Here is a 26,041-nt window from a genome sequence, read left to right on the forward strand (position 1 = left end):
AAGGTAATATTTTGTGACATGTTTAGATCAAATAGCATGCAGACACCCACATCCTGGGGAAAAAAAAACAACAAAACAACAAAACACAATGAAGACAGTCTATATGAACTAGAGAAAACACAAAAGCAGAAGTACATGGTAAAACAAAACGAGATTATTATAAATCTCGAAGAGCAGCTGCCGATATGAATTTCCATACTTGGTCTTTAAAAAAAAAAAAGTATAAAAAGAAAATCTGGAATACTAAACACAAACTTTAAAGATAGCAAATATAATTACAATTTGAGAATTTATAAATGTTACCTGATTAATAATCTTGCAATACTTTTTAGGGAAACAAGGTCAAACCATTTCAAACTTTCAAAAAGAGCCCCAATCTTTTCCTCATTTTCACTTCAACTCTGAGAGTCCTACAAGTCAAAAATAGTATCATCATGTTGGAAATTTTTTCTTTCTTTCTTTCTTAAACAAGGTGGCAAAAGGACAAGTTGAAGAGAAGTCCCACGCTGGCTCAAAAACAAGGGGTAGGAAAATACCTGCAAATTTCCTTCCAAACAAACCACCCCCCCCCAATACCATGGGCAGCACCTCTAACATTCCCAAACTTCATACTAACATTTAATGATTCTAGCTACCAGAATTCAACTCATCTTTCTCTTTTCCTTCTTCTTCTGTTAAAAAAAAGGAAAGTAAATTTTGCACCTACCTAAAAAAAGATAGACAGCTTCTCTGAATTACCACCGCACGTCTCACAATTTCCATTCCCTCCTTACATTCTTTCAAGAACCATGGCCCCTGCAAGCAGCGCTCACCAAAATTCTTCCAAAACCTCGTCTAAATTTGCTCTCTCCCAACAACTACTGCGCGCAGAACTTCACACTGTCACAAGGACATGTGGGCTCAGGAACAACCTTTAGAGACTCCTGGTTTCTCAGGCTGGCAAAGGCTGGGCTCGGCGCAGAGGTGACAAGCGGCGTCTCTCGAGCGGAGGCCACGGCGCACAGGGCTCCCCACCGCCCCTCCCTGGGGACCGTGGGCCCAGCCCAGCCCCAGGCGCAGCACAAGCCACTTGGACCAAGTCAGCCCTCAGTAGGGTGTGGGGGAGGTGGGACGTGTGGCAGACTGCAGGCCAGCATCGTAACCCTCAGCAAAGGCATGGGTGAAAACTTTATGGCCACTGACGGCGGCAAGGTCTCGCCAGGGGGTCTGCGAGAGGAAATATGAAAGGTACAAATGCCATAAATCCCAGTCAGGTGCGGTGCACACAGTTGCTCACCCTCTGCCCAAAGCCAAAAGCTCAAGAGAAAAAACACATCCCACTTCAAAAGTTCAAGAAGTAAATTCTGGTTTAGGTAATACAGTAACGCAGCGAGGATTTGCTTTATTTGCAGCATAGTTTTTAACATAGTCAAATACAACATAATTTTACCTTTTGTAGGAAGTACAGGAGACTTCATACACTTTCCAAGCGAGACAAAAATCCACAGTTACTTTAAAAGGGAAAGACGCTTTGTTTCTAAGGATGCTACTTGTTAAACAAACTCCTTGCCATCAGCGGAGACGTACTACAGTTATTGATTAATTGCTGTGAGCACTTCTTTCCTTTTGACTACAGTAGAATTCACAGGCATTGAATATTTCCAGTGTGTGCAGGTACAAAATGACAACATGTTTTTCCCCCTCCACTTTGGAGTTAATTATGCTATAACCAGGCCCGAGCAAAGAAATTAATTAAAAAAAAAGAAAGCCAAGAGGATGTCAAACTGACTTGTGCAAGAGTTGTGAAGGCAGAGGTATCTGATACGCAAACATACAGATATCCTACTCAACATTCAGAGCCGGTTTAAGTATAGCATGAAAAGCACGCAAAGAAACTATAAATCTACCTTGGGAGGAGATACTCTTTTTTCTGTATAAATATTGTAAAAGTGTATTTTATATAGCTACAGATATATCACATTACACAGACACATATGCCTATCCTATCAAGGAGCTTCACATTTAACTAACTCAATCAGACACTATATGCCTCCTAAATGATAAAGCCATAAATGCTCGTTAAAAGCTCCCCGAGAAGTAGTAAATATTTTGTAAACTAGTTATATATTTAAGATCTCTGGACAGCAAGAGAAGGAAAAACAATTCCTCTCCTATCTAAAGGTACCAATCAAACACACTATGCACATAAACATCACAAGATGCTTGGTGGGAGAGTGTGTGTATGTGTTTGTGTGTGTTTTAATTAACTCCTTGAATGCATATGATGAGCCAGCCACCCAGAATTAGTAATGCCAAACTCCCGATTTGATTCAAATGTAATGAATACAACAGTCGAATTGTGCAGGCTGGTGTGTCACTCATCAGCTCTCTCATTTGGGCTTTTGCCTTCCAAGTCTAGTTCACAATTTCAGCAACTGGTAAATTATTGAGATGTTCATTAAAAACCATAATCTGTAACAGTCAACTTCTTCCTCGGTAAGCATAAGCACAACAAATTAAATTAGCGTACGCAGGACATTAATGAGTAGTCTGCAAACGCATTAATTCCTTCAGCCTTATCTCAGAGAAATAAAATCATGTTCATTTTCATCACTGCAAAAAACCAGCATCTGAAACTTTTTACTGGCACTGTATTTACCTTTCAGATCCCAGACCCCTAGAACCACAAACATAAGCAAGAAAGTCCTTTTCTCAAAACATCTCGGTGGAAGGTAAAAGCTATTCACAGTCCAATATTAAAGAAATCTCGTTTTCTTTAAATGAGGGAATAATGACTCTTACTTCTACAGGTAGATTTTAGGAGAGTGGGACATCATTCTAAGCAAGCCGGTTAATAGAAAGGTATTATTCTTTCTCCAAAATTCTCAGCAAACGCAGCAGCAGAAGAAAGCTTTTCGGGTAACTTTAGCTAAGAAAAGCACTTAGGAATATGCAAAGTTTCCTTTTAGGAAAATGATTTCTCCATTTGACAGTGTTGGTACAACCCCAAAATAAATTCAGTGGGAGTCTAAAATGACTCGTGCAGTGCAGCAGTGAAACAGCTAAGTATATTTTTTTCCTCCCAGCAGAGGTTTGCTTTACATCCTTGAGCCTTTCCTTTCTACAAGCCATTCACGAGCACAGAGAATGTTTCGAGTGCACAGAACTGGTGACTGTAAATGTTAAACTTGTTCTCCTGTCCCCATCCCCACCGCTCCCATCCACGTCTTTTGTCTTTTCCAGCTCTTCCTTCTTTTGTATGGAAGCACTAACCCATCTTGCTTTCTTCCACAAACACCATGCAGCAATTTACCTTGAACTGGCATGTTAAAAATAATAAAAAATTTAAAACGAAAACAAAAAAAGAAAAGAAAAAAGAACGAAAATGAGAAAAAGAAAGGATGTCACTCTGTCCGGATGCCTAGCGTAGCCTCTCTCTTACTCTACAGAGAAATGTAAATAAGCAGTAATTAATTTGGGTTTAAGAACATTCCATACACTAGGGACATTGTTAAGCAGTCACTTTATCTATTTTTCATTAATCAGATTTTATTAAGATATTAAAACTTTATGTTGGGCATTTCCGAGATTTTATCATTCTGTAAATTTCACTGCTATCTAGGATGGTTCTGGCCGCATTGTCTCTACCTTTTCCTTAATGAAGTAAACTTTCTTTCTATTGTGGCCATACTTGTTTCATTTAACTCTAATAACCCATTTTTAAAAACAAAAAAATAGAAAATCCAGACAACAAAGGAGTTGTTCTTTTCAAGACCTTTAAAGCCAATTCAAGTGCCACAGGTACATCATAAAGTACATCCCAGAAGTTATCCTTTCCCTGTGCAACAAATGGAGCAGATTCCAGTTATAATTTCTTCCTACCACATTTCTGCAAACATCATCCCCCTCAGCGTACGCATTCTGATGCTCCTCTCAGTCAAGCAGCTGAACCGCCACAAACAGAAATAAAGACGTGCAAGTAACTTCTTAGGAAAGGACGAAAACCCTCACATTTTCGGTACGGTAATTAATTATACATGCTAATTCACAAAACCTACTGCAATTTACTAGCGATGCTGAATGAATTAATGAATGTTTATTCGTCTGACACCGGAGATCATTTTCATTCCAAGTGTGTATCGTAAATGTCCCCAGTAATGGCTACAGACACACAAGACAAGTACCCTCAATTCAGATCCCTTCAGCTGGGGTGACTGAAAGTTTCTGAACTGTTTGTAGTTTACCGGGATACACTGAAACATCACGGGAGAAACGACAAGGAAAGAAGAAGAACCTCGTGAGATACATACAGACGCTCTGAGATCTGAAGTGCAAACAACTTCGCCTGATAAATCTTCGCCTCCTTGTAATTTGCTATTCAAGTTTAAAAGGAATAGTGGGAGATGGATGGTAATAACAACACTGAAGTCGGTCATGCAGACACAATATGCTGGACCCCAGCAACTGCAGAAATGTGCTCCAAGAACTGTGTTTACTGAGAATCTGAGAAAATAACTTGCCATAAATGTCTAAAAACCAATCATCTATGCATCATGCATATATGCACACATGAACTCTGCAAGCAAGTGTGTGTCTGAGGGTCTGGCATCTCTCTGTAAGAGAAAGCATGTCCTCATGGCTGTTTTCTGACAAACACACATATATTACATGGACAGTTATCTACTCTGTGTATGTGTGTGTAACTACGGTCAAACACACACAATGTAAACAAACGGTAATGATTAACAGAGATATTGGGTTGTATTACCAATTTCGACTGCAGAGAGAAAATTGTTTAAAAAAAAATTATATGTCCCGAGGTTTGTTTTTATTGCTTCCCATTTCTGCTGCTTGCTATTATCTGCATAGCAAAAGGAGAGTAGCGTATTGATTATTTAACTAGAATGTTTACAAGTGCAAAGCTGGGATCTCTGAAAATGAAACGTATGCTTGGAGGGGGGGGAGAAGACTAGAGAAGCTCATTCTATTTCTAAGGAAGATGTTTTGTCCAAAATTATTTCTCTATATAACCGATTTATATAAATACATGCTTATAATGCAGAGAGACTTCAGATTGAAAAGAAAGTCCCCCAACAGGGAAAATGAAAGGACTTCATTCTGCTTCACAGAGTTTACAAGTATTCTGTTCATCACAAAGTTCAAAGAATAATCGAAATTGCTTGCTTACCAATTTATATGTATAATCTTAGTGAAGCACACGAAACTATTCAATCCATTAATTGTATGAACAAGACAAACAGCATGACCATGATACTAGATCAAATATGACACCAGAAACAGTAACAGTTTCCTCAGGTACTTGAACTAAGTTACTACAATGCACATGAACAAAACCAATTTTGCTCTATTATTATAACGATAACAAACCAAAGAAAAATGCCAAGTATTCCAAGGAAGTCTGGAAAATTAATTGTATTAAAGAGGACCTTGGAGCAGTGAAACTGTGCCAATTCCACTTTCTAGTGAGGAAGTGTTCTAGTTGCGGAACGAGGACTGAAAGCGTTAAAGTACTTCTTTTCTGCATTTCCCAGTTTTATTTTTCTCCTATCTTTTAATTCAAGCGTTCTTTCCTGTCCTTTCCCTACACGCGTGTTCTTCAGCCCACTTAAAATGTTTTTATCTTGCCTTCTTTTCCCTGCCTTTACTATCAAATTCAGTAGGTTTGAACGATGAACAGCTTGACTTAGCATATTTTTAACCAGCTGGTCTAGCACCTAGCTTGTATTGCATAGTCAGATACAACCAAATGTTTATACAGGAGGTAGCTCTCACGAAGATGAGAAAAACCTAAGTAATGCGCATCCTGGCATTCTTTTATTTACCGCTTAGAAATGAAAGTTTGGGTTGTTTACCGCAGCCACACAAGGGACTATTAATAACCCTTAAAAGCAAAGCTGGAGGGAAGGGTTGCCGGATCATCAATGGACATGTGTACAAGCGCCTGGGAAAACGCTCCAAAACCTCTCAGGAGCACTGGATCATCTGAAACAAGGACTAAACTCTCAGAGGTCACAAGCCATCGCCAGTGACAGCAAAAACTTCATTCCAGGCAGGGAAGGCTCCTGCTTTGGGCAGGGGGAGACGGGCGCATCTACGTCATACCCAAACCCCGCTCGTCATTCCCCAACCTAGCTCTTGACACTTCGTGAGGGAGGTGATGGCCAAAACTTGGAATCAAGAGTTTCACTTTATTCTTCCTTTTTTGTTGTTGGTTGGTTTGTTTGGGTTTTTTCCTTTCCCCTCCTCAGGCAGAAGGATGTTCTCCTGATGGAGGGCCGGGATGTTAACTTGCCTAAAAATAATCGCTCCTGCTAGATCAACAAAAGGTCATGTGCTCGGCGGAGCGCCTTCCCAAGTTTGACGGGAGGGCGAGATTGGAAGTTGAACCCCCCGCCTCGCCTCGCCCGCCACCGGGCATCCCCAGCCGCCCGGGGACTCCCCGGCTAGGGGCGGGGAGAAGCTGCCCGGTAGGGCACCCCGCTCACTCGGGCCGGTGCGCTGCGGGCTGGAGGAGGGCACGGCAGCCTCCGAGGCGGCGGAACAAAGCTACGCACCGCCGGGCCGCCCGGGTGAGGGGCGCCCGCCGCGGGCACGGGGCTCCCCCGCCCCGCCCCCACCGCCGCCCGGCTGACACGCCGTTTGAATAGCCAAGGTAACGTTTGCGGGGGGGGGGGGGGGGGACGACACACGGGACCGGCAGAAGGGGGGAGCATCTCCCCGGCCTGCCGCCGAGCGCCGGAGTTGCGCGCCCGTCCCCGCGCGTCCGTGCGAACCCGCACCGCGGGCCGCCGATCCGCGCACACGCGCGCAAACACGCGTGCTCCTATCAATAAATTAAATAATAAAAAATACAACAACAAGCAAACCACAAAACAGAACAAAAAAAAAAAAAAGAGGGGGTGGGAAGACACCCGCCCCCCCATCTTCCCCTCCAAGGCGAAAGGCAGCGGCCCCCCCCGCCCCAAAAACTCGACTCACCTTTCAAACTCCTGAGGTAAATCAGGGTCAGTTAGCATGCTGGAAAAGCACAATTTCCCTTTGTCACAGCAGCCACCTATGGTCGCCTCCAACTGAACCTGTCAAGTGAGTCCAAACCTTCTAAACCGATTGATTTTCTCTCTCTCTCTCTCTGGCTCTCCCTCCCTCTCTCTCCCTCCCTTTCCCTCCCTCCCTCCCTCCCTCCCTCGCGGCTCGCTCGCTCGCTCGCTCGGAGCTAGGACTCCTTGACCAGTCTCTTAAAGGGGCAGCGCGCCTCGCAGCAGGCAGCTCGCGCAGCTCCCGCCCCACGGCGGCTGCGAGGCACCGGGCAGCCTCGGGGTGCCCGTCCGCTCCCTTTCAGTTCCGCTCCCCCGCTGCCGCCGCCAAACGGGAGAAGTCAACTCGTCCAATGTCCTAAAAACGTGGGGGGGGGAGGGATAAATAAGCGGGGAGGATGGGAGGAAATAAAAAAAAGCCCGACAATCCACCTAAACCGGCAGACCAGGAGCAAATCCCCTGCGCTGGGGAAGATCAGTGGAGAAAGAAGATAAAACAAGAGCAGACTGATTAAATAGAAACAGTTATCAACTCTCTCGGAGTTGAAATAGGGGAGAAAAGATTAGACACATAAAAATGTTACCAAAGGCATTTGTGTTCCGAAGAATTTTCATTCCTTGCTCTCTCTCCCCCCTCCCTCTGCGCCCTCTCGCTTTCTCTCTCCCTCTTTCTCTCTCTTTGGGGAGGGGAAAAAAAAACCAGCACCACCACCAACCACCCCGCACAACAATCAGGCATTGTTCGGAGGGAAGAAAAGCAACTTTGACAGATTGAAATATAGCAGAGGCCCCTTCAAGGAAACCTGTAAACAACTTGTCACTCACTCTGTCGGTCTCACTGTTAGCTCTTGCTTTCCACAAAGTGCTGCGAACCGTCCTGGCAACAAACCCAAAGTTTCCTCAGCTCCCAACTCCATCAAACAGCCCTGTTGTGTGCAAGGGAAAAGGTAGCCGCATGCCAGAACAGCGGGCGCGCACACACGCGCAAACAACAACAAAAATAAACTTTCCCTTCGTCTGCTGGGGCTTATTTTCTCTTTATACCCCCCCTTCCCCCCGTTTTTTTTTTGGTCTCCTCCTCCCCCCCCCCCGGGCGCAACCGGAGTCCCTCTGCTGTGGCTATCTGCGATGTCCCCTGCCCGGGCAGCCCCCGGTGACGAGCCCCCGGGCTGGCTGGCGGTGCGCAGCCTCCGCGGCACTGCCAATTATCCAGATACCAACCGGGCAGGCGGGCAGGTAACGGGCCTTTGACATGCGGGGAAGGAGCAGCAGCAGCAGCCGTCGCCGTGGCGGGGGCAGCCCCGCATCCCGGCCCGGGGACAGCCGCTCCGCCGCGGCGGGGAGGGCAGGGGCGGGAAGGGCTGCACCGCCCGGCCCGAGCCAAGCGCGCCCCGGCAGGGAGAGGGTGGCAGCGGCCGGGAGAACGCCGCGGGGAAACTGCCGTCCGAGCCCCCGGGACGAGCCGGGGGCTGCTGTGGAAGCGGAGCGCACGATGCCTCAGCAGGCTGCCGGCCCGTGTCCAGCCCGGCACGGAGCTCGCAGGGAGCGGGGGGGGGGGAGAGAAAAGAGAAAAAACCTTGGTCTCCCTGTTCTTTAGCACACACATGCACACACGCCCACACACAACCACTTATCTATACTCCATTCTTTCCAGTTTCCCAACCCTAATTCCTTTCTCTACTGTTTTTTCTTTCTTTTCCTTTTTTTTTTTTTTTTCTCCTTTAATTTGCAGCTGGACAACATTAAGGGCCTTTAAAAAACACGAGGTTTTGACCCCACAACAGTTTCATTAGGTCCGCTGCCCTCTCTCTTCCCCTCTTATCCCTGCCTCCCAGTGACACGGAGAAAGCAAGTTTACTTTCTGAAACATATACACGTATTCATGCAGAGCGGCCAGGAGATGCTCAACTTTTTCATGCCCACTGGCTTAAAAAAATTCCAAATAGAAAAACTTATTATTTTTATTAATATCCAACGGCTACTTTGTTTAATTCACTCCTTTTCCCACTCAATGCATATGTTACAAACCAGCAGGCTTATGCAGGGGCCAGTCAGTCCAGGGTTGGCATAAATGCATCACTGGCAACAAGTCTGGGATGATCATTTTAATCACGAGTAGCAAACCCACTTGCAACTTACGTGCATCACCCCTCAAGAGCATTAGACCATTCACGAAGCAAAATGCCGAAGCTAAGTTTGTAAAGGCGCCGTCACCGCAGTTCATAACAGAGGACCAGCGAAGGCTGCCTCCAGCCTGCCTTACACCACCACGGCACTCCAAGCCGAGCCGCATGCAATCTGTCAACTTCTGGCATGAGGTAGATCTAATGGCTCCTCACTGTGGGGCAGGGTAAACCGACTTCCTTCAGTAGCCCCTAGCAAATAATATTTTCCACAGAGGTCCATTCATAGGAGCCTGACAAACCTAGTTAATATGTACAAGGATTTTTCATTTGTTATTTAGTAGCTAGCCCTTTTAGGACAGCTATGAAGCAGACATTGAAAAGGCAGCAGATGATTAAAAAGAACAATTCCAAATACTTTCTCTTTCATCTGAGGGTCTCAAACCATGTTAAGTCTCACATTACTCCTCTGCAGGTAATAAATATAATTAGGGCCGATTCCAAAACTTTATTTGTATTGAAAAGTATCTCACTCTGCAGGGGCTCCATTCAAATCAGCAGATCTCTGTGTGGAGTAGGAGGCTACTTAGTAGGAGAATTTGGCCTCAAATAAGGAAACTGAGATGCAAGCAGGCTTAATAGCTTGCCCAAGTTGACACAGCCAACTCCAGCAAAAGGATGAGAAACAAAGATCCCATGTGCCTCAGAGTCGACAACAGTCCCTACGTGCTGAAACATCAATATTTTAGGTTTTTTTCCGCACAGCGGCATGATTTTTACATCTACTATTTGGTTAAAACATACTTCGTTGCTGTATTCACATTCATAGGGTCCCTTTTCTTTCATTTTCCCCTTGATGCATCATTACCCATCCATAAATGCTCTTCCTTTCCTGCCACTTCTTGCTTTGCTTCCCCTATTTCCTCACACTTGGCCTTGGGAGAAGTTTGCAAAGAGAAGCCACTCGGAACCCCCAACTGGGGAAAAATTAAGACCACTATTTAGAAAAAAAAATTTCCACAGTTCCACCAAAACGGGACTACCATACTTTAATTGCACGTTAGCTCCAATTAGCTCTCTAACCTCATATGCTTTTTTCAACTCAGCTCTACTTCACAAATGCCCTTCTTCTACCAGGTCCCTTCCTCATCTGTTCACACGTATTTATCCCTTCCTGTATCAGTTCCTATTTGAGCTTTTTCAGGGCAATGATCACCTACTCCTCCAAGCTGGTATTATGACTGCCACTATGGGGCTCGGTGGTTGCTGGCTTTTAGCTAATATGGTTATAAACCAAAGCAGTCACCATCAACATCGGGAATTGTGGCATAGGACATTGGCTAAACTACGAAGAGATACAAAGAACCATAATAAAGGGAAGGGGGGAAATGTTCAGGGGAGAAAACAAAGATAACTGAGCAAGAGGGAGAGCTGAGAAGGGGAGAGGAAATGGAAGAAAGGAAGGAAGTAGAGATCAATCCCCTGAATGCTTCTGACATGAACCCTTCCTTTCCCTTAGCCTAGTTTACATTTACTCTTACCCCCAAGCTTTTTGTGCTCAGGTACCTACCCCTTCTTCCTAGTTCCCTTCATTTTACTGCTTCTGCAACTACCAATCTCCCTCTCCCACCTGAGCAGGGGGAAACAGAGTTGGGTCGAAGAAGGAGAGAAAAAAAGTTACTTTTGCTATTGTATTAATACTGTATTACTGTATCATTGTATTGTTATTGGATTATTAACAGTGTGTAGTGTAGACTTATTGATAAAATTATATTCTCATAATAAGTTCAACTGCAATCACAAGAGGGAGAAAAAGCAAGTTAAACAAATGGTTTGAGGGAATCTTTGAAACCCTTCTACAAATCATATTAACTGTAAGGCTTGCTTTTTAGAAATTGCCAGGGCATATCACAAATGCTGCTATCCTATCAGAAAGTGGAAAAACTGAGGAATTGGGATAAATAACCACTGACTGAGAAAGAAGAAAATATATGTAGTAATATGCAGCTGTCCAGTTTTTTACATATGAAGTTTTATCTTGTTCTGAAACTTTTGACTAGTAATATCAAGTTCTGATGCCCCTTTTTACTGAGCTAGTTACAAAACCCACTTGCAACCTGGGAGATCCACGTTGCAATTCTCTCAATTCTCTTCTCAAACTGAGATATAAGTTCAAATATCTTCAAATGATGAGAAAAATGAAACCTCCCCCCCCCCCCAGCAGGTCAGTGAACCTGCACTTCTCTTGGTTTGACTCCTTTAAGGGGTGTCCAGAAAGAGCAAATCCAGGTAAAAGAGGACAATTTGGGTTGAAATGAACACAAAAGCTCTGATTTTCATTTGGGTGAGGGGAAACAAATCATAAACTCCTGTCTGAATTTTTGTGCTTAACTGATTGTTTTGTTGCTATTGTGATTCTTCAGTTCAAGAGGTGAACCAAAAAATCAATTATCCACCCAGCTCAAATTAGAAATACCAGAACTATGGAATATCAGATAGACAGAATCCACAGGTCTTTATACAAGCATATTGGCAGAAGGAAAATCTTAAACAAAACACGATTTTTTAATTTTTTTTTTTTTTTTAAATTATCGAATGATAGCACTTCAGCCTGGTGCCTTTGGCAAATACTGCAATACAGTAAGTAAAGGATGTACTGGAAAAAAATAAGAGCTTTTCGGGGTTTGTTGTTTCCACTGTAGGTTTTAATAATAGAGACCTACGAAGTCCAAGGAAATGTAAGATGTTCCACAGCATGATTTACTGGAAAATTCTCACAGAAAATATGCAAAACTCTGAAGATCCTAAATGGCTTTTCTTTTTTAGGCACACATTCAAAACAACTGCAGCATTAAGAATGAATCTGTAAGATTTCTAAGAAAGGGTGTGTGGAACAGGTTACGAGCGAGTGGAGGGACAATAGAGCGGGATTGATGCATTTACTATGAATAATATCTCACAAATAATGAGTGCTTACTTCAGAGTATGGAAATGTTTAGCTACAATGCAGTTTGGATCATATGCTTAGGAACAGATTTTTCCTTTCAGTGTGCATGCCTAGCTGCCATTTCCATTAATGGGAATTAAGTACATGTGTCAAGAGGAGAAGTTAACTCTTAGAAATATAACTAATCTAAGCTTTTTTTTAAAGAATGTAAATGCCACATCAGGCATGTTCGGTGTTGGCAAAACTGAGTGCTGAATATAGTATAGCAAAATCTGAGAAGGAGAAGGCGGTCTGGAGGACTGAAATTTCTGTGCTATTTAGAGTTTTTCAATTTACTGAATTTCTTCAAGGAAAAGTAAAACCATCTCATTTGCAAGTGGGAAGCCCTCATTTATCAACTATTTACTTACAATTTCAGCAGGGGCCTACCATCTGCAACCCTCCCTGTAAAAGAGAACTGACACTACCCTTAAGAAGAAATTTGAACCTTCACCTAAAATTTGAATTCAAACTTCCCTCAGGGTCACTAAATATTATAATAAAGTTCCTAATATTTTTTTTTTTAACAGAGGTCGGCATTTCTTCACTCTGCATCAGGCAGGGTAAAGGAACCTCAAAACTAATACAGATGTAAACGACAGTATTTTTAAAAAATAAAAATAGCACATGCAAACAAATTAAAAATTATACTGCATATATATCTTTGCAAAACCTAACTTCTATTTATGAAAATGAGGAAGATTAGAGAGAGGGCACATTCCTGATTTTCTGTCATGTATCTATCCCACCTCTCCAGTCCCTTTATTTTGGGTACAGTTTTATTATTTCTCTTTACTGTCACTACAGGATCTCTTTACTGTTTGTCTTAGTAGCCTTGGTCTGCACAGAAGCAGCTTGGAAAAAAAATAAATAAAAACAGGACAGTTTAAAAAAAAAATAGTCACAAAAATAGAGAGCATATCCATGGATAGGAACTGTGCCTGAAATGATTGAAGAAACTAACTGGATTTCAAATTTACAGTTTCTCATTAAGGTTCTGAACATAAAACGTTACTAAAATAGGAACCTGTTGCTCTAAGTCTTTTTTTTCCTCCCTTCCCCCCCCCCCCCCCCGCCATGTTCTTTTTTCAGCACAGTTATTTTGCACGGAACATATCGTCCCAACCCAAGCCCACAGCCTCACCTTACATGCGGTCTCCCTACTCTGCCTCCATCCTGATCGGGATGATTAATTTCTGAGTGACAGGCCTGTTTACTGTCAGTGCCCATCTGATCTTCAGCCTCTGGGATGACAATGCCAGCAGGAATGTTCCTCCTCCGTGTCATTTCCAATGACTGTTATGAGCATGTAAATGTCTGCCGCGATACACCCAACAATGAACCTAACTCATTTCATACAGATAACTGACTCCCATCAAAAGGAAATTACTCCCTTTTCCCCCAGTGTGTGTGCGCAGGAGTGGTTGGTAGAAATCAAGTCTCTTCTGAACAGGCAACCTCAATTTTATAGCCAAACATAAGTTTCTGAGCCTAAGTATCCTAAAACCACAATTTCAATCTATTTGTAAAAGTAGATAATAATTATTGACTGTTATTCCAAGTGCACTGAAACTGAGATCATCCTGCTTAACCCAGTGGGCCCTTCTGTGTGGCTCTCAATATAATTCCTGCAGGTTTTATCACCACATTCTTGTCACTTCCTCAATAACAATTCTATCTCCCTTTTTTTTTTTTTTTAAGTCATCCACTGAACAGGGTTAGAGTCATCGCATTTTGTCTCTGTATTTCTAATCTGACTGCTTTTCCTACTGTACCCTGCTCTTACTAACCTATGCATCAAAGACACTGCATTTAAAACAAACAGATTTGCTTCCATTGATTGTCTGATGTAAAACAAGCATCATGCAATTAAAAGTGCAAAGGTGTTTTGGAATAATCCACAGCACCTAGTCCTGTGTTTTTTGAAGGCATTCCAGCCTTCCTCTTGTGGCTTGCTCCAGTGCTTGCCATCGAAATTCTCTATGCCCACAGACACATCTACTGTCTGCTTCTCTTCACTAGAAGCAGTTGTCTTTTAGTGCCATTACGATCACTTATTACACTTTTAGTATAGGACTACAGCCACCTTCGGCTAACCAGATTGAGCTGTTTGGCACTGGGCATGATACAAATACATACAGCTGAATTCATATTTCTCCTCCGTTTTATAAACTCCATTGGGTCAGAGAAAATTTGGGAATATAAAATACTTCCAAATAATATTACCACTTTCTATCCACTTTGTACTAGAAGAACATTGAAGAAGGCCTTTTGTAAGAAATATTCTCTATCTGAACCAGTTTACAGTTTAGAATGTAATTGTAATTAGAGAAAGAACACAAAAAAGGTAACATTCTTACATTCTATAAATTGCTTATCTATTTTATTCCTTTTTAGTCTGTATAGTCATAAGAATTCATGTAACTGCTATCTAGTAAATGTTTCAAAAAATATAGATGCTAAGATGTATGTCTTTTTAAATTCAGAACAAATTTGGAAATATATTCCCCTTCTACCATACCACACACAAGGTCCCTACATTACATATACAGTCTATGGTAAGATTAATACAAATCAGTGTTTATTAAATGCACTTTACTGATATTTAACTTGTTATACATGTCACTGAGAAGATCAAACTGTAAATTAAGCAATGATTCTAATGACGTTAAATGCATCTCTGTAAGGGAAGGAGTTATAAACCACATTGCTATCTTACACCTTGCACACTGAAACAGCAATCAACGAGTATGTAGAGTTATGTTTCATTTATAAGTTACAAAAGCATACCATACTCATTCATTTATTTTAATGCTGCTCTGATGCAGTTTTATGAGTGATTTTCTACTTTGAGTAAATGCAAAACTAATGCCATTTGGTTCTTCCGAAGCAAAAAGCTGAATTCCTACTTCCAACACACGAACTCCAATTCAGCCACTATTACAGAGAAATAAATACGTAAGTATGGTATAAAACAGACCAATGGCTTGTTGTTATTGCTATTTCTATGGAGGCTTAACTCTTGCTTCTCATCTCTTATTAAATGGGACAGCCAGAGGCTAGAAACATTGCTGGGGTAGCATGCTGAAGGCCCCTGGGAATGCTTCTGCACCTTGTATGGGGAAGAACTGAGAAAATACTGCCACAGTATTCTGTAGCATAAGTATGGGAAAATCAGAATATTCCTGGGGACACTCTTCAAAAGCCCTAATGCAATCCAGGTACAGTGTTGGCTACCTTCTACTACCAATTAGCCTGTAAGCAAGACAGATCTTCAACAGTTGCCACTGAGGTATATTCAGAATATAAAAGAATCAGGAAATTTAAAAAAACACAGAAAAAAAAAACCAAACCCAAACCAACAAAAAAAAAAAAACAAACCCCAAAAACCCACTGGCTTGAGAGAAACATTCACTATGATTAAAATACAAAGACGTTTTTCAGGAACATTTATCAAAGAAAATTTATGTAATATATTTTCCTCTGCCTGGAGAAGATCCAATGCTGAGTGTCTCTTCTCTTGCTGTATAAAAGTGTACCGAACCCAGACTGCACATTTGCTCACCCACTTTTCCCCTTAAATAACACTTTTTATTTCTGATGTGGTTTTTGTTTTGTTTTACGAAGTTTAATTTATCCATCTTTGTTGATGCATTTTCCTTTTGTCATTATTTCAGAGTTGTGTAAAAGTAATTAGTGACATGATGCCAAGGACTGAAACTCACAAGCAACCTAAATATTTTGATTCACTGAGAATGCAGTCCATAATTTACAAAGTGCCTGATCCCTGTCCAATAAATAAAATAAAATAAATTAGGCAACTTCTGCATGTTAACAGGCTGAGGCATACGGAGAAAGATGCCAAAATGCAGAAACAATGCATGTCACCACATCAGATGTCAGAGATACTCTTTCGACACTTGTTCAAGAAACAAAATCATATTCATACATACCTTTTTAGCATTTGACCCTACACAATCATTCCTGTCAACCATCTCTCCCGCTATTTGCATATAGCCACTGTCCTTTCTTGAGAGGATTGTGGTTCAAAAGCTGGGCAAAGATTTCACCTGAGAATGTCACAGGTGAAACTTGTCTTCTAATGAATTCTGAGCTAGCAATAAAATGGCAGCAGGTGTCTCCAGAAGTGCAAATTCAGTGGAAAATACAAGGAGACTTTTTTTTAACTGGCTATGTAATTTTTTAAATTTTATTTATTTATTTATTAAATTTATTTTTTATTTATTTTTTATTTTTGTAACTTGCCTAAAATTTCTCAGAGGGGTCCCAGTACTGTAGTCAAAGTTAAAACCTGCTGTATATAGTCAGGGCAGGCCTTTAGCACAAAAGCAACCACACAGAGCTCTGTGACTACAATCTCTAAAAAGCTCACAGTTTTTAGATTGATTTGTGGGCCATAACACATAGGGCCACTAAAAAAATGCCCATGATATTACCAGGGATTTGTGTTTAATTAAAAGATGTACATCATTTAACAAAAACAAATTTTCTTACGATAATTTGAAAAATCATCACAGAATTTAAGTGAGGACTCTGCCTCAAATACAGAAACCACAGCTTGGTTCAAAACATGAGACAGTTCTCCACTGTTATGTCCTACATTTTTCAAACAAGGTGTGCTCACACTGGACAAGCGCTTTATAATGAGAGGGAAGTTTGCTCTCATCCCTGATCTCCTGCTGGTTGCTTTAACTCTGGCATGTACATTGCTTCATAGAATCAGTTAGGCTGGAAAAGACCTTTAAGATCATTAAGTCCAACCTTTACACCAGGACTGCCAAGTCCAGCACTAAACAATGTCACTAAGGGCCTCATCTACATTTTTAAACACTTCCATAAAACATTAGCCTTAGTATAAAGTGGCTTAAAATATAAAATAAACCGATTTTTATAAGACAGAAAAAACAGGCAAGCATAATACCAAGTTTGATACCATGGAATACCAACCAAGATGCACCCATGATCCCACAACATTCCTCAATGGACCACAGGTGACTGGTGTAGATCCAGATACGCCTGGTTGGAGCCATGCCTACACAGGCCCAGCTGGACAGACAGAGCCTGACATGTGCTACAGAACCTCACCTGTTAGAGGTGTAGTCTGCAAAGATAGGGTGAGAGCAACTTTTGTCATGGTTAACTCCAAAATGCTGCATTTGGACACATAATTCAGAGATAAACATGGGAGTCTCATTTCTCTGGTATGGAAATACTCTAGGAATCTGGAATCTGAATTACAAGTTGCATAAAAGACTGTTTCTTACTTTGTATTTGTATGTTTGCATTTGACTGAATGACTTGTTCTGGTAATAACTGAAAAAGCAAAAAGGAGCAAACAGTCTTCCTTTCTTTTACATCAGAAAGTTCTGGTTGTATTATTTATCTTTTTCCTAAACAGTGCCTTAACTTCTTCCTTATACAGAGGTCAGTCTATTCAAGATTAAAATTTGCACGGCTTTTCTTTGAATTTTTTCTTTTTCTGCCATATACATTCTTCAGGTAGCCTCGCCCATAAATAACTCAGTATTATAGGAAACGACTTGCTACTGACATATGTCAGTCTAGTATTTTCAGCATTATTTCTTATTTTATTTTCAACAACTGGATCTTGTCTTTGGATCATTCCACCAGCTTCGATTAAGTATTCCATAAGGAAACATAGGCTGTCTTCCCTTCCACTCCCAAGTGGTCAGTTATGCTAGAACAGAGCAGTGAGCATCATCACATCCATTTTTCTGCCTGACATGCAGAAAAACCACCACACTTTGTCAACACCACACTTGCATAGACAACCTGCCTGTCTTCCTGCATGGAGTTCTCTACCATCTTCTCCAGCCCTAACTTGAATGATTCTGCCTCAGACGCATATGTTTCTGTACAGCTGGTCACAGTTATTTTCAATTCATTTATATATATATACACATATATAGATATATGTTAAACACCACCTACAACACAGACTTTAGATACCCCTGTTGTAATTTTCCTACATGAAAAATTGATAATACACTTTTAGTTTTGACTTCCATCCTTCAGAGGACTATCTAATTCTTGAAAGTACTCCTATCCCACAACCACTTTTCTAATAGCCCCTTGTGAAGGTCTTTGCCAAAAAATTTCTTTAAAGGTGAAAAAAATTAAATCTAATAATTTTTATTATTTGTTGACAAGCTCAAGGAATTAGCATTAGACATAATTTTTCTTCACAAAGGCTATGCTGATGGATAGCTATAGTATCACAATGCTCATCTATATGTCTCCTAATTCTATTTTTTATTACGATTTCAACCAATTTATCAAGTAAGGAAAGAAAATTCATTAGACTAATTCTCAGCATTAATTCTACTGTTCAATTAAAGAGAAGCAGAAAAATTGCTATCTCCAACCTTACAGGTTAGAAGCCAATATTAAAGGAAAGACTATGTATTAAGTTAGCAGCCCTATTTGAGCTCACCATCAATTTCCAGTAGCACTTTTTGATATGTCTAACTTTACCTGCTGCGCTGTTGCTCTTCATTTGATGAGTTTAGTACCTACTTTTCTTTCACTTTTTACTCTTACACTAGCTAATCCTTAATATTGCAGAAGAATGGCTACAGGTTAGATTTCCCTCTAAAGTCTTTTGTGATAGAATATGACAAGGAAATAATTTGGTTTCTCAGCAGACCTGTTATCCTCCTTATCTATTATTCAGTGTTAGAATACTAAGGAAAAAAAAATCCTTAACTATTATTCAGTATTACAGTACTGAAGGAAAAATGACTACAAACTTGATGTCGACAGCCTTTTAGAAAATGTCTGACCTTACTCCTAATTTCAGCAGACCAACCCATCCTCAAGATACCATGCTTGTTTTGGATTGCTTTTCTAGCTTGCTTTCTTGCATTTCTCGCTAGCAATAGTTTTAATCCACACCTATTCCAATAGTACACCTCCCTTCCTAATACTGTATACTCGGTGGTGCAAACCAAGCATGCAAGCAACTTGGAACCAAATCCACCCCTGGACTCTGTAAGCCCTCAGGGGTTGATAAACTTTCACCATTCATTGATTTACTGAAGGAGCCTATAAAATCGAAACCTGTCTTTGTCAAGGCGGTATGAAATGGCAACAGCTCTCTAAAGCTAAGGGAACTATAGCTTCCTGCATCAGATAATTGGGCCAGGGATTTTGTGAGATTAAACCACCATGTAGGAGTTTTGATAGTCTCTGCACATGGTTGGACTAGCCCATAAAAACAGAAATACAATATTTTTTAGTAATGATCCAATGACCTGCATTTACAAATCTGATTGCAGAGTTTTGTGTGACTACTCTGCAAAGCTTGCACTATTTCCATAGGCAGGAAAGAAAGCATGTGAAAGCTGGATGGAAAAGTTTCAACATTAACCAAAACCTGCCAGGTTTTTTTAATTTTATTTTTTTCTTTTAAAAACTACTTTTTTTTTTTTTTTTTCCTTTTAAAAATATTTTGTAAGGTTTGTTTTTTATAAACCTCACAATGTATTTCCTTGCATTAGAATTTTAGCTGTGGACACTGCTTTCATGATTGGTAAATATGCACAGTTTCCCTGCCACTCTCTTTGATATCCACACAGCACCTGTCATGTGACCTATCTCTAAAATACATGATATTCAATGAAAAAGTCTTAGTACTGTATTTTAAAAGGTTGTTACACACAAAATCTGTGTACCGTAATTCAGTTATTAATATAACATGAGTATACTATATGGGGAGGACTACAGAGAGCAAACCTCTTCGAAACAATCTGTTGGACTATTCAGATACACAGATTAACCAACACCAGGAATAAAAGAGGCTCACCCCCACCTACATTGGCAGTAGAGAGGCAACAGACCCATTATGTATGCTTAACTGGATCCCACATCATGTGACAGTGAATCCCATGCATCTTTGTTGCATTAGCCTGACTACACAGAGTCACTCTTTGCATAAACCAGGAGCACCTGTCTAGGATTTTCAGATACTCAGCATCGGTTGCTGGGAGTCAGATGTTGCTGAGCCGTTTCTGGCCATCCAAAAATCTCACAGATCACTGCACGAAGCAATGAGGCAGTACATTATCACTGAAAACCACAGCACATTGCCCAATTCTTTAGAGTTTGCCTGTCTAGAGAAGCTTTCAGACTTACCACACTCACCAAGTCAGTTACAGTGCAGAAGAAGGTCCCTCTAAGAAACACGTGCAGGTCTCATGGCATATTCTACACTGAAAACTGACAGTGACCATTTCCATTTGCATACCAGCGAGTAAAAGTTTCCTCACATTTAGACTATGGACAATTCTTACTTCTGGTGATTTAAAATACATCTATAATATTTGAGGTAATATCCCTAAGAGTGTGACCATACTCCTTGGACTTAGGCCTTTATTCACAGATATCCACGTAAGTGTCATGGTTTTCTCAGTGTTTAAATACACAGAACTGAATGAAACATTCAAAGGAAACATTCAGTTTGTGTACTGTGATCCATTTCAAACATCAAAAAAATACAAACCTTATAAAAATAATGAACAGATAAGCATGAAGTGCCTTTATGAATATAAAGAATCTATAAAGCCGTCACTAGGTGGGTCCATAGCAATGGATTAGACTTTGAGAGATGTTACGTGCAAAACATTAATGCTTAAAACAGATGCAATACAGACCAAAAGAGAGTCTGGAAACGGGAAAGTGAAGTGGGAGACATTCTTTCCTCGAGCTGCAGAGCTGGAAACCAAAGGGCTGAGGGGCTGTCTTTTGCACTGGCTGCCCACCCTTGTACGTGCTTTTGTTAGGAAGGGTACAATTCAAATGATAAGAGAAGTTATTCAAGTTATCTGATTAGCAGGTCCACATGCTCACATAAAAGTGGTATTTCTTCTTTCTGTAGGAGTAAGGTTGAGGATGAAGGAAGGTATTTTTACAGACCTAAATCTTTACATCTTCAAGCCAAAGGAGGAATGTTCCTAAATTCATCCTTGAAAGTATTTCTTTGGGGCAGTGCGTGGAAAGGAAAGTGTCATTTCTTAAATTACTTTCCTCTTGAACTGCCATAAGAATAGGGTGCGGGTTCCAGGCAGAAAACCCATTATTTTTGGTCTGGTCACATTTATTCAGATCTGGCCAGACTTTAGCCAAGTAGGAAACTGCCTCATTGCGGCCACCATGACAGCAAGGAAGGAATAACAGGTATTTTCTCATTTCTGTTAAGCAGAGGCTCCTATGAGAAATGAAGATGATGGAAAACGTGGGTGGATTATTTGGTTCCAGCTGGCTTCACGTCACAGAGTAAGGAAATGCCACGATCTTTGACAGGTTCGTATTAGCAAAAATCAAGCAGAAGATTATGGGAAAGCTTCCCATTCCATTATCAAATAATTTGGGGGAGGGAGAAGGATGGGAGACTAGTAGTTTTTCTTTCTGAGCTCTCAGGAACTGTCTATTTTTATGACCCTTTTAGTGTTGAAAGCATTGTCTGAAATAAAGACTAATCTCAAAGGATGTGAAAGCAAACCTATTGTTAGACTATTCAGACAATGTAAAGCAGGAAGAAATGAACCATTTTCATCTAGTGGAGCTGCTACACAGCAGGTCTAACTTACTGACTAGTGATAGTTGCCAGGGCCTGGAGGCCCCCTTGGGATCACCAGCCCCTGCCCCAGCGATGCTACAGTAGGGCCAGCCTCCATCTCCCCACAGCTCTGCCCTGACCAGCCATGGGTCTGCCGAGCCAGGCCCACCCATAGCCCCTCATCCTGATCTGGCCTCTGCCTGGTGCCATTGAGGTGATGAAGCTGCACCAGTGCCCCCAGCTGCCCTGCTCCTGTTTGGGGTGGTGAGATTGGCCCTGGCTGCCAGCCCATGCCCTAACAGCCTGGGGGGAGCCCCCATAGCTCCTGGCCTCCAGGGAGCTGCCAGCCCCTGCTGGCACCCTGACCATAGGCCCTACATCGTCACCCACCCATAATATAACCAATAACTGAATGCCAGTAACAAAACCTGCCCAATAAACTCCAATACCTAAACCAAACAAAAATCACCATCACAAGCATCTTCCCTATGGAGTATATAGTGGGAACACGCCACTCACACAAGTGCATTGCTCCCAGTTACACACAAAAGTTGTCTATATACTATATAGAATTAAGTGCCTTAAACACTAGACAGAGACTGATCTGTGGCAGTCAGTAAGGAAGGAGTGGGGACAGTGTTTAAATAGTAAGTCCCACTGGTTGAATTCACTGCTATCCGGAAGCTGCTCCTTGCCCTCAGGCCTCACAATTCAACTATATCTTCTACCTTTGGATCTTCCTTGGCCACTGCTTTGAGGAGCAGAGAAGGGACTACCTGGTTCCTCTCAACACTGCCAGAACAGAATAGAAGGAAGGGCAGTGCCTATAGCTCTCTGTGCCCTACCCACCTAACGATTCATTAATTAATGACTGACTTCACCTGGGAAATGGAGAAGCTGAGGCCAGCCCTCCTCTGCCTGAAGGCTACAAATTCATTCCCTGCTGTTCCTAAAGACCTGCTCCAACTGCCAGACACTAAAGCTGCAGCTACTGACCAGTCAAATGCAGTAAGTCTCTCTAGAAGTTGCTACAAGATACAGAAAGCTTGCTTTGATGGGAAAATTAAACAGCATGATGATGACCCACTAGCATTGAAGTAAGGTATGCAATTGAGAGAATGGTCCTCCAGCTTCCAGATTCTCTTCTATGGCCTCTTCCTTCATTTTACTTTAAATGATAATGGGTGAAGTATTAAAATTATTTCAATAACTAATTCACTGAACTAGGAGAGAAATCTCCTTCTGCAGACAAATTAGCCTTTTATTCTTTCTGGCCAGTTTGAACCATTTCATTAAAAGCGTTACAGATCTCGGCCGATCCCAGACTCTCCTATGTTCCAGTGGTTGGGCCACTCTCCTCAGAAGTGTGAAACACACGTCTGACTCCATTTTGGCAAGACAAGAGACTAGCCTTCACAGAGCAGCATGTAATTTGTGGATCCGGAGAGATCTCTGAGGAAGATAAGTGCTACACTGTTCATTTCTACCAAGACAGCAGCACTTCTGAGTCCACTTTATTTTAAGTTAAGGATCTCATGCAATTGGGAAGTTTCGTCACAATCAGGGTAGACAGAAGCTAAGAAGAGGTTCTTGGGATCACAAGACTTCATTTAGGCACTTATGCTCTGTCACTGTTCACTTTAAACACTTGCAGATCTGAGACTTAGTGCAGCTCCAATTAAAGAGAACAAGATATTCCCTATGTAAAGAAAATTGATGTGGTTGGAATAAAATTCCCAGACAGGAAACAGGCTGGAAATACATGTAAACTCAAGAGTTTGAACCTGGTATTTAGCAATCCCTTAGAATTAGAATCCCTTAGAATCTTTGTTTCCTAAAAATACATGTTTGCTACAACTTTAGTATCTGCTCACAGCCATTCAAATGTTCAAGGAGTGGCAACAGTTAATTTTTGTTAAGTATCACTGTCAAACTGCACTAGGATATATGCAGAACTCATCACATGGTTCTTTCAGTAGAGTTAAACAACCCACTCAGCCAAGACAACATAAGATAGCAGCACTATGGTATGAACTAAGTACTATTGTATCATCAGGACACTCTTTCAAATGAACACTCTAAAGACACTTAGTAATTTCTAAGCAATTTTAACTATAAAATTAACCATTTTCTGATTTCAACATGCATCACCAAAAAATACATATCATGTAATCTCTAGATACAGAAAGCATAATTGAGGTAAAGATATGCTGCCTATAATAGTTTGAACAGGTGACCCGTAAGGTAGGAATTCCCCAATTTATAAAGCCACTGCTGGTTCAGTTTCTTTCAGATCTTTAAGGTCTTGTCAACCTTATCTCTAAGTATCCCAGCTCTAAAAAAAGTTAATAGCTATTTTGTGGGGCTTCCAAGAGAATCAGGTAGGTAGTTGGTTTTTTACAGCGCTTTCAAAATATAGAGTACTGCATAAGCGCATGGAATAGCTAAAAGAAATAACAATGGATCTGGAATTTTCCTTTGGTGAAACACTGTCTCAACAGCTACAGCTTCTCTCATTGAGAGACTCTATTTTCTTTGAATCACTGCTAGTATGTTATTAACTTCTCTAATAGATGGCAAGGATTTGTGGAAACAAGACCAAAGTTCAGAATAGAGGTGGATCTCAGTGGGGCTATATTCTGCAGCTTTTTCTGGAGTCCTCTCATCAATCACCTGTTACTAAAAAGGAAGAGATGGTGCAAGGGATGGAATACTACTTACTGGATGACCTGGAAGTGTCATGAACATTTATTTGAGGAAAACAGTATTTGCTCATACTTTGTTTTCATTCTTTTGGATTTATGGCTGTTCTGAAGAGATGAGGCTAACAGTCGCTGCCATTGTAGCTGACAGGCTGTTTGGTGTGGTATTTGGATTTTGGTCAATGGAAGATTTTGATTTATATGCATGTCAAATATCCAAGATCTTGAGGAATGTTGCTAAACCAGAAAACTTTTTGTTGCAAATCTGATATATTTCATGTTAATAATGCTGCAAAAAAAGCCTCTTATTTTGTGTTGTATACTATTTGCTTCCAATTAGCCTAAAAAGAGAAAAGCAAGGAAGAAGGTGAAAAGACCAACGCAACTCAAAACTTTTAAAGTTCTTCAGAAAGGTTCTGTTCAAACAGCAGCTCAAAGTATAGTCTGGTTCTTATTTTATCCTAAGTTGGCTTATCCATCTACCATAAGGACTTCTTTAATTTCTGTAAAACAACTGTGTGTTCAGGAGAGTGTCTATTCTGAAAATGTTTCTATTCATAAAAACGGTCTTGCTGAATTCTAGCTCTCCAGTATGTTTGCAACTCAATGTGAGATTTACTGGCTGACAGATAAAAGATGTCTTTTTCAAGCACCAGTCCTGAACACTCAGTAAGGGATCATAAAATCAATCTGGTTACCTAGTGGCTCATCCAGCAACAATAGGAATAGACAATTTGTTCACTGTCAACACGTGGACAACTCCATTGCCTTCGCTGCCTTCAGCGGGGTTGTACAACCTTGTGGAGGAGCCACACTCAGACTCCTGCTCCTGATGCATGAAACAAAGGAAGTTTCATATCACTGTTCTCTGAAGCTGCCGCTCATAGAGTGTGGAGCAGGGGTCGGCAACCTTCCAACGGAGATGTGCCAGATTGTAATTTTCTTTCCCAAATTAGAGTTTAAGAATGCTGGCAGGAACTTTGCAGGAGCCAACAGACGCTGCCTCTCAAAGAGGCAACATGCTGCCAATCAGCTGATTGGCAGTATCTTGCCTCTGTGTGAGGCAGGGGGCTCTGGGCTCCCAGGGAATTAGGATCTCGGTAGGAGCCAGTGCCTCTCAGTGATACGTCCTGTACAGGCCTTCCTATATGCCATTCTAAAACTGCCCTATGGTGTTGATGCCAGGAGTGGCCAGCTCCTAGCTTCTGCCCTAAAAATCTGTCCAGAATTCAAAGCCATATTCCAAATTGGGCACAGATTATAGCATGGAGGCAAAAGACCAAAAGAAAATAGCACTGAACACTCCCTGCAGCTTGCAAAGTCATGGGAAATAATACAAACTTCCTGAGTCATGCAAGTTTATTTGTAACTCTGAGTTTCTATCCAGGGGCATGTGGGCAATTCCGGTGCCCAAACACACACTTTAGAGAAAAATTCCCTTAAAATAATTACATGTGCCCTTGCACTCGCTTCAGATACACATTACCTCTTTAACGTTCAGGGCTCGACAAACATTTCCAATTAGTCAGAGAGTAAATACACGTAAGTGTAACACACTGGTTAGGGTAGAATAGATAACTGCAAGCAACTCTGCACAT

At 41.3% G+C, this 26,041-nt stretch overlaps 1 protein-coding gene across 17 annotated transcripts in view; it reads right to left on the reverse strand.

Annotated features, from left to right (window-relative positions):
• The window catches only part of SOX5 (SRY-box transcription factor 5), a 644,656-nt gene that overhangs the window by 290,150 nt on the left and 328,465 nt on the right, over positions 1-26,041 (reverse strand). For 3 of the 17 annotated variants that reach the window (XM_030478983.1, XM_030478975.1, XM_030478973.1), the window contains exon 1: positions 7,860-7,993. The exons of 6 other annotated variants lie outside the window; for them this stretch is intronic. In XM_030478983.1, coding sequence (XP_030334843.1) covers positions 7,860-7,951 — 92 coding nt within the window. In that variant the 5' untranslated portion in view covers positions 7,952-7,993. Of the gene's footprint in view, positions 1-1,429; positions 1,451-6,978; positions 7,169-7,859; positions 7,995-26,041 lie in introns of those variants that run through there. 8 more of the 17 variants (XM_030478974.1, XM_030478972.1, XM_030478985.1 and 5 more) reach the window with 5 other exon arrangements.

The sequence above is a fragment of the Strigops habroptila genome, chromosome 3 (assembly GCF_004027225.2).
Source record: "Strigops habroptila isolate Jane chromosome 3, bStrHab1.2.pri, whole genome shotgun sequence".
Taxonomy (NCBI): Eukaryota; Metazoa; Chordata; class Aves; order Psittaciformes; family Psittacidae; genus Strigops; species Strigops habroptila.